The sequence below is a fragment of the Aquarana catesbeiana genome, linkage group LG05, assembly GCF_042186555.1.
Source record: "Aquarana catesbeiana isolate 2022-GZ linkage group LG05, ASM4218655v1, whole genome shotgun sequence".
Classification (NCBI taxonomy): Eukaryota; Metazoa; Chordata; class Amphibia; order Anura; family Ranidae; genus Aquarana; species Aquarana catesbeiana.
Genome location: NC_133328.1, coordinates 141,645,568 through 141,663,325, shown reverse-complemented (window position 1 = coordinate 141,663,325; position 17,758 = coordinate 141,645,568). Strand labels below are relative to the sequence as shown.

Here is a 17,758-nt window from a genome sequence, read left to right as displayed (position 1 = left end):
TCATACCGCCAGGGAGGTTAAAGTGGATGTAAATCCAATGTCATCCTTTCTAAACTACTGCCATAGGGGTTATCTATAAGGATATACATGCCTCCTGCACGTATCTTTACCTGTCAAATGTCTCCACTCTGTTATTAGACCCGAAAAACTGCATATTCTGTGGGTGGGTCTGTTGTCTGGAGCTCGGTGGGTGGAGTCGTGATGTCAGTCTCCCCGCCCACCTCTACACTCCCCTTGTCGATATGCATTTCTCCTGTGTCTTTCTAACACTGAACTTCTGCTATGATCTCTAAAATCCAGTGAAAAGACAGGAAAGTAACCACATGACCTCAGCATGCCAAATCATGCTGAGGTGTGGAACAGCCAATCCTTGCAGAGCTGCTGAAGAAAGGAGTGGGGGAGGGAATTAAAAAATAATGCATGTCAGGGGGCGGGACCGGAAGTTGCCCTGCATGGACGCCTGAACCTTCTGCTCTCCACCAGCCCACAGCGTTAAGGCCAAAAAAGGGGGACTTTTAGCCACACTTTATGGGAGGCAGCAGGAGAACCAGATCCTCTAAGCCCAGGGGATCGTCTCAACCGCCGTCCGGCTCCACAGCAACCCTCCACGGGTATTTTAAAACTTCCTCCATGTCCAAGGATGAGCGGGACAAGATGGCGCCGACGGCTCCTACCCCCTCCATGAGGCAGCCACCGCAGCGGAGCTCGATATCCCCCCCACCAATCCAGAGCACAGCGGACCTGGACCGGGAGATAGAGGAACGGAGGAGCAGGGGACCAGCAGCGGTGAGTCCACCCCCTCCTCTCCCAGCACAAGGGCAGCATCCCTGCGCTCCTCAGGACACTCTAATAGGCCTCACTGCCACCTCCTACACGCAGTGCTCACAGGCCTTCCCGCAGCTGCTGCGCTCCGTGTCCGATCCATCCCTATCCCTGGGAGGGACGGCGTCCCCCACACCCTCACTGCAACTCAGTGATTTCCCCCCACTGCCAGGCCCAGAGGGCATGGGGGACATTGGACATGCACCAGAAGTGCGGTGTGGAGGAAGTACCCCCCAATCAGTGTTCGCCCCCCCCCCCCTGTCTCCCCTCAACCGCAGAGACAAGCCCGCTATAATGCCTCCAGGCCCACAGCACAGGGAACAAGCCAGACAAGATCATATGCCCAGGCGGCGTGTTCGCCGACCCTGATCCCTATGGAGGTCCTGGAAGGAGGCCCCCCTCTTATTCACAGAGGCCCCTATGGGGGGAAATAAAAGATCCTCAACCACTACTCTGGGACTCCCGGAATTCGGCACCCCCCACATTACCAAGGGAATCCTCCCCACCACACAGCCCACAACGCCGCATGGAACATGCCCAACATTTTCAGCAGCCCACCTCGTGGCAGGATTGCCTCCAAGCAATTCCTACCAAGGAGGACTTTAGGCTCCTTATTGAAGAAGTCAAATCCGCCTGTCGAGCAGAAATTCAAGTGATACATGCCAACCTTAAACATCTATCTGACAGGGTGGAGATGGCGGAGGAGGAAATTCAAGAGACCAAACTGGCGGTACACCGCACCCAAGTACAGGGGGCCGACCATCATATAATGCTCCGGAACATGCAGCGTCATATCGAGGATCTGGATAACCGGGGACGCAGAAATAACATCCGAGTCAGGGGTCTACCTGAGTCAGAGGGTCTCGAAGATCTTCATGAAACCTTGCAACTCTTGTTTAACGATCTTCTAGGGGACCCCCCAAACAAACCCGTTGAAATGGACCGAGCCCACTGTGCCCTCTGCCCTAAAGGGCCCGCCTCCAGACCCCGAGATATCATATGTAGGGTCCACTCCTTCCCCTTGAAAGAGGACATTATGCGCAAAGCTCCCACCACAAAGAAGGTACTTTTTGAAAACACACAAGTCCAGCTATTTCCAGACCTTTCTTGGATCACTCTACAGAAACGCAGACTGCTCCAACCCCTACTTATTCTGCTCCAAGAAAATGACATAACATACCGCTGGGGATTCCCCTTCAGCCTCACTGCTCGCCGGCAGGGAAAATCAGCAGTTCTACGCTTCCCGGAAGACCTGGAAAATTTTTGTGACACCTTGGAGATCCCCGTCCCTCGTTTGCCTGAATGGGACTTAGTGGACTCGCCCACGCCACCTCCTGTGGTATGGCAGAAGATCCCACCAACTAAGCGCCCTAGAGACCGGGAATCCCCCAGAGGGTCTACCAAAACAAAGCCTAAAAAAGGATAACTGCCTTACTCCCTACTCCTGCCCTTCCCATCACAGTTACAAGTATCTCCCCTTAGGCCTCCCCCGCCTATCACTTAGTTAGCAATATTGGGCACTTTTTTATGGAGACGTGTCAGTAGTGGTTCTTCTGGTCACTAGTCCCCCCTAGAGGTTAACCCTACTATAGTTCCCCACAGTCACTTTGTTTTGAGAACTTAAACACTGTTCATTTTGCCTTGAGTTGTCCACTATGCCCCCCCGGACTGGGCCCCTGTTGGGGGCTCCGATCGGGGGGACCTACCGGAACTTAATGGAATCCGGGCGGTACATACTGCCCGGGTTGACAACAAAATGTTTACTTCTAATTGAAATGTTATTAACCATTATTCTCTTCTCTCCTTCTCTTCTTTTTCTCCTCTCTCCCTCTCCCCCCCACCTCTCCCCTCCTCCTGGCTTGCCGCGGGTTTGGGGCGGGCACCTGGCTGCATCTCAAGATTGGACCCCTTCGCTTCCCAGATGTCCTAGAAGGCTCACGGCTGGATAAGCTAAGTAATCTGGCGCAGGCACACACTGATGACCATGGCTAAGATCTTGTCATTTAATGTTCACGGTTTGAACGCAAACAAAAAAAGGCATCTGGCACTGAGGGAGCTCAGGCAAATTGGGGCAGACGTAGCAATGCTGCAGGAGACACACTTTAATAAGGGGGGCGCCTTCACCTTTGTATCCAAACAATACCCCCAGATTTATCAGGCTTTTAGCTCTCGCAAACGTGCGGGTGTGGCCATCCTATTTAAGAGAGGCTCTCCATTTAAATGCTCCGAATCCTTCATTGACCCGAGGGGACATTATATAATTTTGAGGGGTCAGTGGCAAACACAAGCGGTAACTTTCTGTAATATCTACGCACCTAACACCCATCAAATACATTTCCTGTCTAGGGTCCTTGCCTGCCTATTCAGGCTGCCCAGTGATTATCTGATCATTGGCGGAGATTTTAACCTAGTGCACTCGGTAGGTCTAGACCGCCATGCGATTAACTCCACAACCCCGCAGACCCGGGTCGCCCGAGATTCCAAGCTCTTTCGTCAACTAACCAGGCGTTATGCCTTATTCGATGCATGGAGGGCTATACACCCGGGAGATAGGCAATACACATTCTTTTCTGCCCCTCACCGTATGCATTCCCGCTTAGACTATTTTTTCGTCAACAATAACACACTACGTGCCACCAAAACCGCCCGGATCCTTCCCATATCTTGGTCCGACCACGCTCCAGTTCTCATATCACTAGAAATAGGCATCCCTACCCGCAAACCCAGTAATTGGCAGCTAAACAACTTTCTTCTACAACACACCCCGTCCAGATCGGAATTAGAGACAACTCTGCAGAACTACTTCTTAGAAAACAACACCCCTGAAGTCTCCCTCCCTATCTTGTGGGAGGCTCACAAGGCAGTCCTCAGGGGACGGTGTATAGCGATCTCTTCGGCTATGAAGAAAAATGCGATTGCATCTAAAACTCAAGCCGAAAGAGACCTCAAGGCTCTAGAACTCCGCCTGCAGGTATTGCCATCCCTACCCCTTCTTAAAAAAGTGGTCTGCCTTAGAAATACCCTCCGAGACTTGGTGTCAGGACATGTGGAGAAGGCACTTACCCGACTAAAGCAGACATACTACGATAAAGGTAATAAGGCCCATACCATTCTGGCACGTAAATTATCTGAGCGCTCCCACATGTCCACACCCCACCAAATTAGACAAACAGGGGGTACTCCTGTCACACCCCCAGGACATAGCTCGGGCCTTTGGAGAATTTTACACAACCCTATATAACAACCCTGAAATTCCCCAAGAACCGCTTCCTCCTGATATAAAAGATCGTATGAGACAATATCTGGAGGATAGCGGACTCCCCAAACTTCAGAAGACGGACCTAATGTCACTCAATGCTCCAATCACAGAGGAAGAGTTAACGGCCACTATTAAAATCTTGCCCTCCCACAAATCCTCTGGACCAGACGGTCTCCCTTATGAGTATTATAAGACATTTCTCCTGATCCTCCTGCCCTATATGTGTAGGCTATTTAACGCCTTCTTTCAGAAAACCACCATTCCCGCAGATATGCAGAGGTCATTCCTCACGTTGATCCCCAAATCTGACAAAGATCCTTCCATATGTGCCAGTTACAGGCCAATCGCACTCCTAAACTCTGATTTGAAAATCTTCACTAAACTCCTTTCAATGCGATTGAACCAGATACTTCCCTCGCTAATACACAAGGATCAGGTGGGTTTTGTCCCCCTACGTCAGGCGGGAGATAACCCGAGACGAATTATTGACCTGATAGACGTGGCGAACAGGAATAAGCTGGAGGCGTTAGTCCTTGGCTTAGACGCAGAAAAAGCTTTTGACCGCCTTGGGTGGTCCTTCCTCTTCGCCACATTGAACTGCATGGGATTTCAGGCTCCATTTATGCAAGCTATCAGACATTTGTACACTGACCCCTCATCCCAGGTAAAAACCCCCTTTGCCCTTTCACAGGCTTTCCCAATCGCGAATGGAACCCGCCAGGGGTGTCCACTCTCTCCATTGCTATTTGCGCTGTGTGTTGAGCCTCTGGCGGCGTCCATTCGAAAAAATCCGAATATTCACGGCATCCCGCTGAGAGATAGGGAATTTAAGTTAGCCCTATTTGCTGACGATATTATTCTCACCCTGACCCAGCCCAGAATTTCACTTCCTAACTTGCACGCTGAACTCGACTTATATAGATCTCTATCGGGGTACAAAATAAATGCAGCTAAATCAGAAGCCCTACCAATCAACATCCCAACACAGGAGACCCAACAACTACAACACTGTTTCCCCTACCACTGGAAGACATCATCACTGAAATATCTAGGAGTACAGATAACTCCCTCCTATTCCACTCTATACCGAGCCAATTATCCCCCTCTTTTTAAAACCATAAGGGATCTCCTACTAAAATGGAAGGCTCATCATATCTCCCTGCTAGGGAGGATAGCTTCTGTTAAGATGGCTGTTCTGCCAAAGCTGCTTTATCTATTCCAAACTCTTCCCATCCCAATACCACAGGCGGAGCTGAAGAAACTCCAGGCAGATCTGCTACGATTTGTCTGGAATTACAAAAGACATAGAATAACACGTTCAGTCATGACGGCGGCGCGCTCAGACGGCGGATTGTCATTTCCTGACTTAACTAAATACTATCAAGCCACCCAATTGCGAGCCCTGGCCTCTTGGTTCACCCAACATTCTTATAATAGGTGGACAGAAATTGAAAAATTATGGATGGCTCCAGTCCACCCTAATAGTATGCTATGGAATGCAGAGGTGAAGGTGGGGTCCACTCAGCTTTTGGGTCCTATGCTCCACCTTAGTACACTTTGGCGTAAGCTATAACGGCTCTATAAGCTATGCTCAGAAAGCTCACTCCTCACATCATTCCTCTACAACCCCAGACTGCCTGCAGGTCTTACACACCAGATGTCTTCTCCGTGGGCGATGAGAAACTTGTTCCATTTTGGTCACTTGGTGCACCCGTGCACGCGCAGATTCCTGTCCTTCACAGAACTCCAGAAAAAATTTGATTTACCGAGGCAAGTGTTCTACGGATACTTGCAAATTAGGCACTATGCTCAATCAATCGCCCCAAACTTACAATTCTCGACCCCATCGCCCTTTGAGGGACTGATATTGGAAGGTTCGGCTAGACGCGGGCTAATATCGGATATTTACCGGATACTAATTTCTTACAACTTCATAGAACATGGTAAACACGCATACATGACCCGCTGGGAGAGGCTCTTGGGTGAGGAGATTCCAGAATCCACCTGGAAGACAGTTTGGTCCCAGGCAGCTAAGAGCTCACTATGCACACTGTACAAAGAGAATGCCTATAAAATTCTTTTTTTCTGGTATATGACACCTGATGTCCTCCATGCCATTTACCCTTCTAGCTCGGATAAATGTTGGCGGTGCATGAAGGACAGAGGGACTTTATATCACATCTACTGGTCATGTCCCAAAATAGCCCCTTTCTGGACGGAAACGCAATTATTGCTGAATCGTCTGTTGGGTATGCAGGTTCCCAGAACCCCGAAATTATTTCTTCTTGGAGTGTCTGGATTACGTATATCCCAACACTCCAGGAAACTGCTGGGACATGTCCTTACAGCAGCGAGATGTCTGGTAGCCTTGTTCTAGAAGAAACAGATTCCACCCTCTCAATCGGACCTCTATACCAGAATAAAAGACAGAGCTAATGGAGAAAACGACAGCCAGGATACAAAATAGACTGGAGGCACATGATAAGGTCTGGGAGGAATGGCATGGGCGAGAGGACCCGCCCTAGGCCAGCGGCCAAGCCCCCCCCCCCTTCCCATCTTCCCCTTCTTATCCCTCTTTTCTTCCTTCCTCTTTTTCTTACTTTCCTTCTATATAAAGCTAAAATATATTCAGTTCAATGATGTTATTTGCTGGCTGACAGTCCTAGATGATACGGAATGTGTTATACCACTACTGTGTGTGGATGATTACAATCAGAAGCTCACTGACTGTCGGATTGAATGTCCTCCAGCTGCACTTAGTTATATGCGACACTACAGTTCTATGTATGCATATATTTTTATGTCTAATAAAAATTGTTATTTGAAAAAAAAAAAAAAAAAATGCATGTCTAGTCTAGTGCATGAGATGTAAATCACCTGTCACTCGCAGCAAGGGGGAGGATTTGACAAAGTTTTTCTCAGTTTGTCAAGTTTTATCTCACTGAACAATAAAAGAGGATTGCTCAGAGATGGATTAACTCTGTGAGGCAAGACTGGGCTCAAATGATAGGAAATCTTATACTCTACAGTACGATAAAAATAAATAAATACATTTCGGGTTTACATCCACTTTAATAAATCACAGGATGGTTGGTAAATGCTAGAATTCCATGGGGTTCAGAAGCAGGCCAGCACGGTTTAGTGGGTGGATTCCAGACTCTCTTGAAAAATAATTTATAGCCCCCAAAACAAATAGAACACTTTAATGTAAAGAAGCTTATAAAGATTATATTGTGCCCTCCAAGAATCGCAGAGCGCTACCAGCAGACTTTTTCCCCTAATTGGTACAGCTCTTAAATTGCCAAAAAGCAGAGAACAGAAAAGTGAAATGTATATTTAGAATTGCAAAATATGTTTGAAAGAACAAGTCAAAAACAATTGCTAGACAGGTTAATAAAACAGCTTGCAGGTGGATGCTATTATTTAGACTCCATGCTCACTTGTACGTCTCCAAAGTCGTGCAACTTTGGAGTGCAACTTTGGCTTTGACCAATGGTAATGGACAACTGCTGCACAACTGTTGCATGTATAACATTCAGGTGCAACTTTCATGTGACTTTTGAGGGCTTACATTGCAGTCTATGGCACTCAAGTTGCATGAAAGTCAAACCATGGTAGTGCAGGAACCTTTTTAAAGTCACTGTGACTAAGTTGCACACATTTGAAAAGTTGCCATTGAAAAACATGGGGTGCAACTTGTGGTCAAGTGACTTACAGGCAAGGTACTCAAAGCAGGGATAGAAGAGGTCATGGCCTTTTTGGCTGAACAGGAATGCAGCCACTTTACAAAATGTTCTGGAGTACTAGGGGTTACGTCCAACGATGGGCATGCAACCTTATAGAATTATCTATAAGTGCCAGGAGCATAGCTTTTGCTATACTTCTGACGCTCCAATGCTGGACCCCATGATCTAAGCTCCTACAGCTGCAGAGTTGCATGCAGATGCTGTACCTAATCACAGAGTGCTTTGCATTATGTGAACTCATTCACAGAATACAAAGCCCTCTGTGAATGAACAGCAGAGGAGAGGGGTGGGCAGAGATACAGTGTGTGAGAAGACACAGTCATTCCTTTCAGAACGCTTGAAATATAGCCATAGCTGTACTCCTGGGGCGCTGTAAAACTGCAAATTGTAAATTTATAAGGCCACAAGGTAGCATGCATCTCGTTGACTTTGCTCATAGTAAGTCAGCATATTTTAGTAAGTGTCTGAATTCCTTGGGTTCAGTTTTTAAGGAATAAAAAGGAAAAAGCAGTGTGCAGTCGACATCCACATTACTGCTCTTTACACAGCCTTATTAGAGAAAAGCTCCAGCAAGCACTATTTGCATCAAAACTGTCCACATAAGAGAACATCAGCATTTCACAGCTGAGAAGGTCAGAATACACAGCAAAAAAAAAAAAAAAAAAAAAGTTTATTATATATATTATATATATATATATATATAAATATAAATTAACCCCCAAACACAACCTGCACTTTGAGCCTAAAGCGGCCATATGTGGCTAAAGATTCGGCCTGTTAAGCAGGGACTGGCCAAATTCTAATCCATCTGTAGTTGTGCAGAAGTCAAGTCTTCCCCATTTGATCAGTGCTGCAGGCTATAGCCACCAGTGCATTCTGACGGTCGGGAAACTTCCCCACCATCTGAATACAACAGCTCAGCGGGAGGATTCCACATTGAATGTATGGATAGGGGGAAAATCAGGCTGGTTTTCTTTGTTCAACCGTTGGTTAAACAAACAAACTCGCCTCCTTGCTCCATCAGAGCCCTTGATCCTTTGCCCTAATAAAGTGGTACTTACAGGTATAGGAGTACATGTGCTCAATCCTGACCTTCCAAATCACTAGGACCAAAAACTGTCACATTGGAGAGCAGTGACATTATCCACCCAGGTAAGTGCAAACACCAGAGAGACAGTGAGAGCATCGACTGGCAAGGCTACCTTTATAGAATTTATCTAAAACATTTTTTACTCTCTCCCTTTAATATTTTTTTTTTATTAACTTTATTGCTATCACAAGGGATGAACAACATCCATTTTACGAAGAGATTTGAGGGTCTATTAGAACCCAGATCTCTCTTCTGGCCTCCAAAGCATCTGATCCAACCAAGATCAGTTGGATCAGATGCTTTACAAGCCAGTAATGGATTGTAAACAAACAAACTGAAACCGGAAGGGACAAAACACTTGTTGCTTTACCAGATGGCGAATCACCTGACAAAAAGATTAACACCAGAATTATGGCTATAACTGCAACCATGAATGTGTTTTATAGATAGACAGTACAACCTACCAAACAATGCATGCAGTTGTGGCGTAGTAGTGCAGGTTTTTAGGGTTTAAAACAGGCAAATAGGAAGCAAAATAATTCCTTGAAAGAGCGATCCACTACAGAACACTCTTCAGCGGATACAGCAAGTGCTCATTTACATGTGTTGGCCCTCACATTGGCCGATCAACGATGAGGATGTTCAACAGGTCGTGAGAAGGCATTATGTAGCCACTTGCCATATGTTTTTACCCCTTAAAACCCTAACCACCTTGCTAAAATTTGCCAGTGGGTACCATGTTTGCCACATGCAAGCACCCTTGTCCGCTGCAAAAGAGTGTGTGTGTGTGGGGTGTTGTGGCAAAAATGTAGAATTTTTTACTGCCCCCAACTGCAAGTATAAATGGAGCCCAAGTGTGAATAATGCCGTGTACACACGGTCGGACTTTACGGCATACTTGGTCCGGCGGACAATTTTTTTTTTTTCGCAAGTTTGACGGACTTAGATTTGAAACATATTTCAAATCTATCCGATGGACTCGAGTCCGGTCGAAAAGTCCGCTTGTCTGTATGCTAGTCCGACGGACAAAAAACGACGCTGGGGCAGCTATTGGCTACGAACTTCCTTGTTTTAGTCCGGTCGTATGTCATCACGTACGAATCCGTCGGACTTTGGTTGATTGTGTGTAGGCAAGTCCGTTCATTCGGAAAGTCCGTCGAAAAGTCCGCCAGACAAAGTCTGCCGTAAAGTCCACTCATGTGTACGCGGCATAAGCCCTAAATCAGCTCAAACCTGCACCACCTAGCTTAAAGGTTTGATGTTTAAGAGGAACTGCAGCCTGCTCACATAATTTATAATAAAAACATCTTTGCCATTCTGAAGCTTCCCTCCAACCACTTTGCATATTATTTTATATATACTGTGATTCTGTACCAAATATGCTGCAGAAATCTCCCTCCACTAAGTCTGACTGCATTCATTTTAACTGTGGGCAGCTGAAGCTGCTGCCTGTTCACTTCCTGGATTTACACAGACACACAGAGGTGTAGTGTCACATATGGCGACCCATCACATTTCGCTACCCACTGTAGTGTGCATGCGTGACGCCGCCATATGCGTTCCAACACTTTTACGACAAAACTCCACGCCCCTCGCGGCCCCGCTTCGCTCGCCATGCTTCGGGCACGGCCTCACTTCGCTCGGTATAATTTTAATCTAACTAGGTCCACTTGGATGGTGGGGCTTGAACCTGGACTTAGGGGTGGAGTTTTGTCGTAAAAGTGTTGGAACGCATATGGTGGTGATGCTACAACGGCACACCTCCAGCTCTGCAGCCCTCATTGGCCCTCTTATGACTCACCCCCCCTCCCTTCCTGGCAAACTCTCACAAGAATGAGAGAGAGCTGTGCATGATGTCATAAGCCTAGGCTAATGACCAGACAAGACAGAGGAAGTGGGACATTTAAGGTATTTACTGGCAGAAAAAAAATATTTTACTATCCAAAGTTAAAACAACAAGGGCAGAAGATTTAATAGATGGAGAGATGAAAAGATGACTGAAGTTCTGCTTTAAGTGTGCTGCGTGCACTTCTTGTTGCTAAACATCAGCTGACAGGAGCATGACAGAAGATGGTAGTGAGACACATTTTTAGTTAAATCTATCTGACCTGCAAAATGCCTCCTCACTGCCTGTCCTAGAAGCACACTGCATAACCACGGAAAATCTCCCTTTCCATATATAACCAAAATAATTTCCATACCTACAAAACACTGTAGTAGATGAGAATTACTACCAAGCAAAGTAATGTCAATACTACCATATCAGGTTAATTTTAACCACCAACTAAACTTCATCCAAGTATTTGTTCCTCCTTGTTTAATATAGCAGCGGGAAGTGAAACCATTCTTCAGTTTCAAAGGCGACAGCAATACCATACCACAAAGCAACAATGCGAGTCAGCAATGTCACACAAGACAGAAGAAGAATGCTTCAGAGACACTAACCTGCAGTTTGGAGGAGGATCCAGGGTGATATCAGCCAGTTCTTTCTGAATCCTGTACAAATACAAAAGCAGCATTTTAGAGATTTAGGAAACATTGCATAGCTATCTTTACACATCTTTAAAGTGGCACAAATACCTCAAAAACACAATCACTACCAAACAAGATGATTTTTGTTTGAAAAATAACCTAGAATTTTTTTCCAAAGAATTTTCATAACCTGCAATGTAAAGATAATATACTGTGTGGTCTTCTCTAAAGACAACTCCCACCAAAGCATTTTGTATGAGTGCTGCCCAGCTGAATCACCTCTTTTTTTCACATTTTAGGGACTTTGGTGATTATACCACCACCAGAATTTACAGTTCTCCCTGACTGTTGTAGCTACAACAAAGCCTGTTTTGCAGATATACAGGTAAAAGGTGTAAAGTGTATGTGCAGTACATTCAGCCTGCCCATTAAGGGTTCAAATCTCGGCCGGTTCCTGCTGAACCGGCTGAGATTCGAACCGTGTATGGCCTGCCTTAAGTTAGTCTCACACACATCCAGATTCTCTCTTGTTCAGACCAGAGGCTGAACAGCTTCCAACACCCGAGGCTGTCAGAATACCCAAACAGTGACTGCATCCAACTAAATTCAGTTACTGTTCAGCTTACAATTTCCACATAGCTCCTTCGTTGTCAAGCAGGTGACAACAGGGCCACCCAAGGATCAAAAGTGGGTGGACCTAATTAATTTACAGGCTAGAGATATAGAGATAAGCTTTAGAGTAGAGAAGAGATAAAAGGTCTGTCAGGCTTTTATTACCCTGTAACCTCATTAGGGAGAGTCACTTTCCATGTTGGTGATCGCTCACACTTGGATAAAATGAGGGTAAATATATTTTGCAGTTGTCATCAGAAAAGAGTAGAAACAGAACTCCTAATGAAGTAAAATGTCAGGGTGACAACTGTGAAAAGTGGGAATTTCTTTCATTTGCTGGGGTGCCTCTGGAACAGGAAGTGAGTGTAAAGGTCTTCACCCTTTTTAAGCTGGTGATTCTGCCAGTAACACAATTCCAGTCCTAGAGTGATAAAACGCCAACTCGCTGTACGCCATTACTATAGAGGGACAGCGTAATCGACCTTTGATAGAAAGTGTACAAAGGCTACTTTATTTGCTTCGTTATATATTATATACCATTGTAAGTGTTTTGTTAGATCTGTTTGACAAGTGCAAAAAATACCTGTTGATGCTAAACAGAAGTTCAGTGAGGTCAACTTTATTTGCACTCAGCTTTTGCTGCACACATCAGCCTTATCAGGCCTACACAGTTCACTTTTGTGTACTACAGAACACCTCCCCCAAGGTTCTAGACCTGATGACATGCTCTGTCATTAGAATGCGGTAACAGTAAATGGCAGACTGGCACTTGTTTAGCTACTCTTCTTCCAGCAGTATGGTTTTCAATAAAAACCCACAATTCACACCTGCTCTTATCTAGTTCTATACAAATTGGAAAATTCATGTTTGTTTGGTCCCTGAAGACCCTTCTCATAAATCGTTCAGTAGCCGGATGTGCAAGAAAGTTTCAGTAGCCACAGCTCTAAAAATTTAGCAATTTCTTCTTATAAACCACAAGCTCCAAAAAGCTACAAACAATCTAAATAAACATTTTCTTTCTCGTACACAGAGCCTCAGTAATTACTGATGGTTTATAGGGTATCACTAGGTGATTGGACACTGGCACACCCTAGACAGGAAGTTCAACCCCCTATATAACCCCTCCCCTTACTGGGGATACCTTAGTTTTTTCGCCAGTGTCTTAGGTGTTGGTCACGAATAGATGTGCTGTGCTGAGCTCCAAAGGAATATCCTATACTGGGGCAAGCCATGCAACCGGATCAATTCAAAGTGCTTTTTCAGGCCAAATTGGATGGTACCCGGTCCTTGTGTCCGAAGAAGCGAGGTTTTACCTGTAACGCTTCTCTTTTAGAGAGCTGGACCCCGGGACCCAGTATTTGGTTTTCTCAGCCGCATCCCTGGCAGGGTGCTTTACAGGGTCAGAAATGCAGATCCTCCTATTCAAGGGGGCCCCAGTCTCTGAAGGTTTTTTGCAAACGGAGCCCACCGTGAGAGGTGAAGATTGGGTCTGTATAACAGAACCCTGCAGCTGGATAACGTAAGGGAGACTCCTCAGGGATATTTTAATTCTAGTAGGTTTCTCCTTTAAGTAATTGTATGCTATGCCTATTGTCGCCACCGGGGGCTGTCAAGAGCACATACCTTTCATGCCTGTTCCATCTGTCTCAGTGTCCACACTGTACGCTCCTCCAGCCAGGCTCCAGGTAGGATGAGTTGGGGGGTTTTCTCCTTAGGGATTCTCCCCCCATGGCTGAGGGGGGCCAGGGTGGCCTGAGCAAGCAGCGGTAGTATACCGCACCACCTGCCGCCGCTACCGCCATATTTTTGGCAGGTTCCCATCCACCGGCCCTTCTCTCTCCTCCACCCCTGCCTCCCCTCCATGCTTGTCCCGGGGATCGGAGCCTCGGCTCACGCGTGAAAGCACACGTTTTTGAAAAAAACGAGGGGGGGGCGGAGCATTAACGAGATGTCCGGTGTGATTAGACGCCCACATCACTGGCTATACAGGCTATAAAGTGCACTCAGCCTATGGAGGGACACAATAGCTGATGAGCGCACGTGAGGTGGGATACAGGCATTCTCCCAGGCAGCATTTACTTAAAACACCAGACTGAGCATTGGTAGCAGCGGCAGTTGCTGAACTACATTGCTCAGCAGTGTTCTTTGTGATACCTCCACCTTTGTTGCTTGGCACTATGGGTAGAAGAGGTACAAATACCCCGAAAACCAGAGGCTCAAGAGAATCTCCCTCAGGCTCTGAGGACCCCCCTTCTGCAGCCCCCCCCCCCCGAAGGACCTGGGATGGCTGGCCAGGGTGAGCAGTCGGGGTCAGGGGCTGCATCTGCTTCTGGCACTTCAGCCCCTGTATACATTACGCAGGAGGTTTTTTCCTCAATTATTAATGGATTAGAGGAAAGACTAATGGCCTTAATCGCATCTTCACTCAGTGGAAGAAAACGCACTAGGTCTCCCTCTGTCGCCCAGGACCCTCAAGCAGAGGAACTCTGGGAATCCCTCTCAGAGGATCGGGATGAGACTGATGATTCCTCTTCTGAGGAATCAAGTGGAGAAGGGCCCTCTTCAGCTTCTCAGGATTAGAAGGTGTTAGTGCAAATTCTTGCTGGATTGGTCCGCTCCACATTTAAGTTACCCGTATCCGAGTCAGTTAAAGAACCCTCCTCTTCTTTGGGTTCACTGAAGCCTCCTCAAACAACACATGCTTTTCCTGTTCATAGTTTACTAGAAAAGCTCATTTATTCTGAGTGGGATCACCCAGATAAACATCATTTTTTTCCGCCTAAAAAGTTTTCAACACTTTATCCTATGGAGGAAAAATTTAGAAAAATGTGGGGTATACCGGCAATTGACGCCGCCATTTCCTCCGTTAATAAAAGCCTGACTTGTCCTGTCGACAATGCTCAGATGCTTAGGGATCCAACTGATAAAAAAAAATGGAATTCCCGTTAAAAAATGTTTTTTCCTTGGCAGGTTCAGTAGCTCAACCTGCAGTGGCAGCAATCGGAGTCTGTCAATACTTGAGAGACCATGTTAAACAGGTCCTCAAAGTTTTACCCAAACAGCAAGCCCAGCTGCTTTATGTTTTGCTGTTGACACAATCAGACATTCTATCATCCAAACCTCTTGCCTTTCGCTTGGGTTGGTGCATAAGCGTAGAATCTTAAGGTTAAAAAATTGGTCAGCCGAATCACCATGTAAGAAGCTTCTGGCTGGATTTCCATTTCGTGGTGCAAGGCTATTTGGAGAGGATTTGGACAATTATATCCAAAAGATCTCTAGTGGAAAAAGCACACTCTTACCAGTTAAGAAAAGGAGAAAACGTCCCTCTTTTAAAACAGGCTCTTTCCCCAGTGCCAGGAGCATCAGCCTCCAGGCACTCGCGACGGCCTCCTCCGTCAGGCTCAAGAAAAAAATTTCAGAGTCGACCCCAGGGACAAAAGAAGTCCTGGGGGAAGAATCCTACTAGACAAGATGCTAAAGCCTCTTCATGAAGCAGCGCCCCCGCTCGCTCGGGTGGGGGGGAAGGACTGCTACAGTTTTAAAAGCTCTGGCAGGAAGATTTCCAGGACAGATGGGTGATCTCCACGGTAACGCTAGGTTACAAACTGGAGTTCCGAGTATTCCCCTCTCCTCGTTTCCTCAGATCAAATGTCCCCAGACATCCAGAGAAAAAGAAGTGTCTCCTAGCATTGGAGCGGCTATTGTCGCAAAAGGTCATCGTGGTTGTTCCCACGGAAGAGCAGGGATTAGGGTTTTATTCAAACCCTTTCACGGTTCCAAAACCAAATGGAGATGTCCGACCCATTCTGGATCTAAACCAATTCCTAAAGATTCGATCCTTTCGCATGGAATCAATTCGATCAGTAGTCTCCATCCTACAAGGAGGAGAACTTCTGGCGTCAATAGACATCAAGGATGCGTACCTGCATGTACCCATTTTCCCTGCTCATCAAAAGTACTTGCGTTTCGAAGTAGAAAAACGCCACTTTCAGTTTATAGCCCTGCCTTTCAGGCTAGCCACTGCACCTCGGGTGTTTACAAAGATCTTGGCTCCTCCTCTGGCCAGATTAAGGGCCCAAGGTATAACAGTCATAGCATACCTAGACGATCTGCTCTTGATAGACCGGTCGGTAGCCTGCCGGGACCAGAATTTGGTCACCACAGTCAACTATTTGGAATACCTAGGTTGGATTCTCAACTTCGAAAAGTCTTCCTTAAAACCAGTAAGAAGACTAGAGTATTTGGGCCTGGTCATACATACAAGCCAAAAGAAGGCATTTTTACCTCAGGCAAAGATCAGTGCCTTAAAAACTGATTCAGGTAGTCAGGAAAGATGGTGGCTTCATTCGAAGCAGTTCCCTATGCTCAGTTTCATTAGAGACTGCTGCAACACAGTATCCCGTCTGCCTGGAACAAGAAAGTGCAGGCATTAGATTTTCCGATGCGTCTGTCTCCTACAGTGCGTCAGAGCCTCAGTTGGTTGTTAATACCCGAAAACCTGCAAAAAGGGAAATCCTTTTTACCGGTTACCTGGACAGTAGTAACAACGGATGCCAGTCTTTCGGGTTGGGGAGCAGTTGTGGAGCAGTCTGCCGTCCAAGGGGAATGGACCAAAACCGAGAGAACCTTACCCATCAACATTCTGGAGATCCATGTGGCATATCTAGCCCTAAAGGCCTGGACTCTCAGGCTACAGGTTTGCCCTGTCAGGATCAAGTCCGATAATGCCACAGCAGTGGCTTATATCAATCACCAAGGAGGCACCAGGAGTCGTGCAGCTCAGGGAGAAGTGAACCAGATTTTAGTCTGGGCAGAAAAGCATGTGCCATGCATATCAGCAGTTTTCATTCCGGGGATAGAGAACTGGCAGGCGGCCTATTTGAGTCGCCAGCGGTTAGTCCCAAGGGAATGATCTCTTCACCCCGACGTCTTTTGGGCCATATGCCAAAGATGGGGGGTTCCAGATGTAGATCTCTTTGCATCCAGATTCAACAAGAAGATCAACAAGTTTGTGGCAAGAACAAAGGATCCTCTTGCATGCGGGACAGATGCGTTGGCGATTCCATGGTACCGGTTCTCACTGATTTATGCATTCCCTCTTATTCTGCTACTGCCACGACTCCTTCGCAGGATCAAGCAGGGAAAGAATTCGGTACTTCTGGTGGACCCAGCTTGTCCCAGGAGAGCTTGGTATGCAGAAATAGTAAGGATGACAGTAGGTTCCCTGTGGACCCTACCGTCACGTCCAGACCTGTTATCACAAGGTCCAGTGTTCCATCCTGGCTTACAAACGCTAAATTTGACGGTTTGGCTATTGAAACCCACGTTCTGAAGAATTGTGGGCTTTCAGGTCTTGTGATCTCTACCTTGATCAATGCAAGGAAGCCAGCTTCCAGAGTAATTTATCATAGAGTCTGGAAGACTTATGTATCCTGGTGTGAAGCCAGGGGTTGGCATCCCAGAAAATATGTAATAGGTAGAATTCTTGACTTTCTACAAATGGGATTAGAAATTAAGCTGGCCTTGAGTACCATCAAGGGCCAGGTCTCGGCCTTGTCAGTATTATTTCAACGGCCACCTGCTTCACATTCTTTGGTCCGAAAATGTATGCAGGGGGGTAATGTGTCTTAATCCTTCGGTTAAGGCGCCCCTAAAACTCTGGGACTTGAATTTGGTTCTGTCAGTTTTACAGAAAAAGCCTTTTGAACCAATACGTCAAATTCCCTTGGTCTTGGTTGACAAGAAAGTTAATTTTTC

General features: G+C 46.5%; 1 protein-coding gene across 2 annotated transcripts in view; it reads right to left on the bottom strand.

Annotated features, from left to right (window-relative positions):
* The window catches only part of LOC141144493 (ubiquitin-conjugating enzyme E2 E1), a 73,326-nt gene that overhangs the window by 32,814 nt on the left and 22,754 nt on the right, over positions 1–17,758 (bottom strand). For both annotated transcript variants that reach the window (XM_073630235.1, XM_073630236.1), the window contains exon 2: positions 11,363–11,413. In XM_073630235.1, coding sequence (XP_073486336.1) covers positions 11,363–11,413 — 51 coding nt within the window. The remainder of the gene's footprint in view (positions 1–11,362; positions 11,414–17,758) is intronic.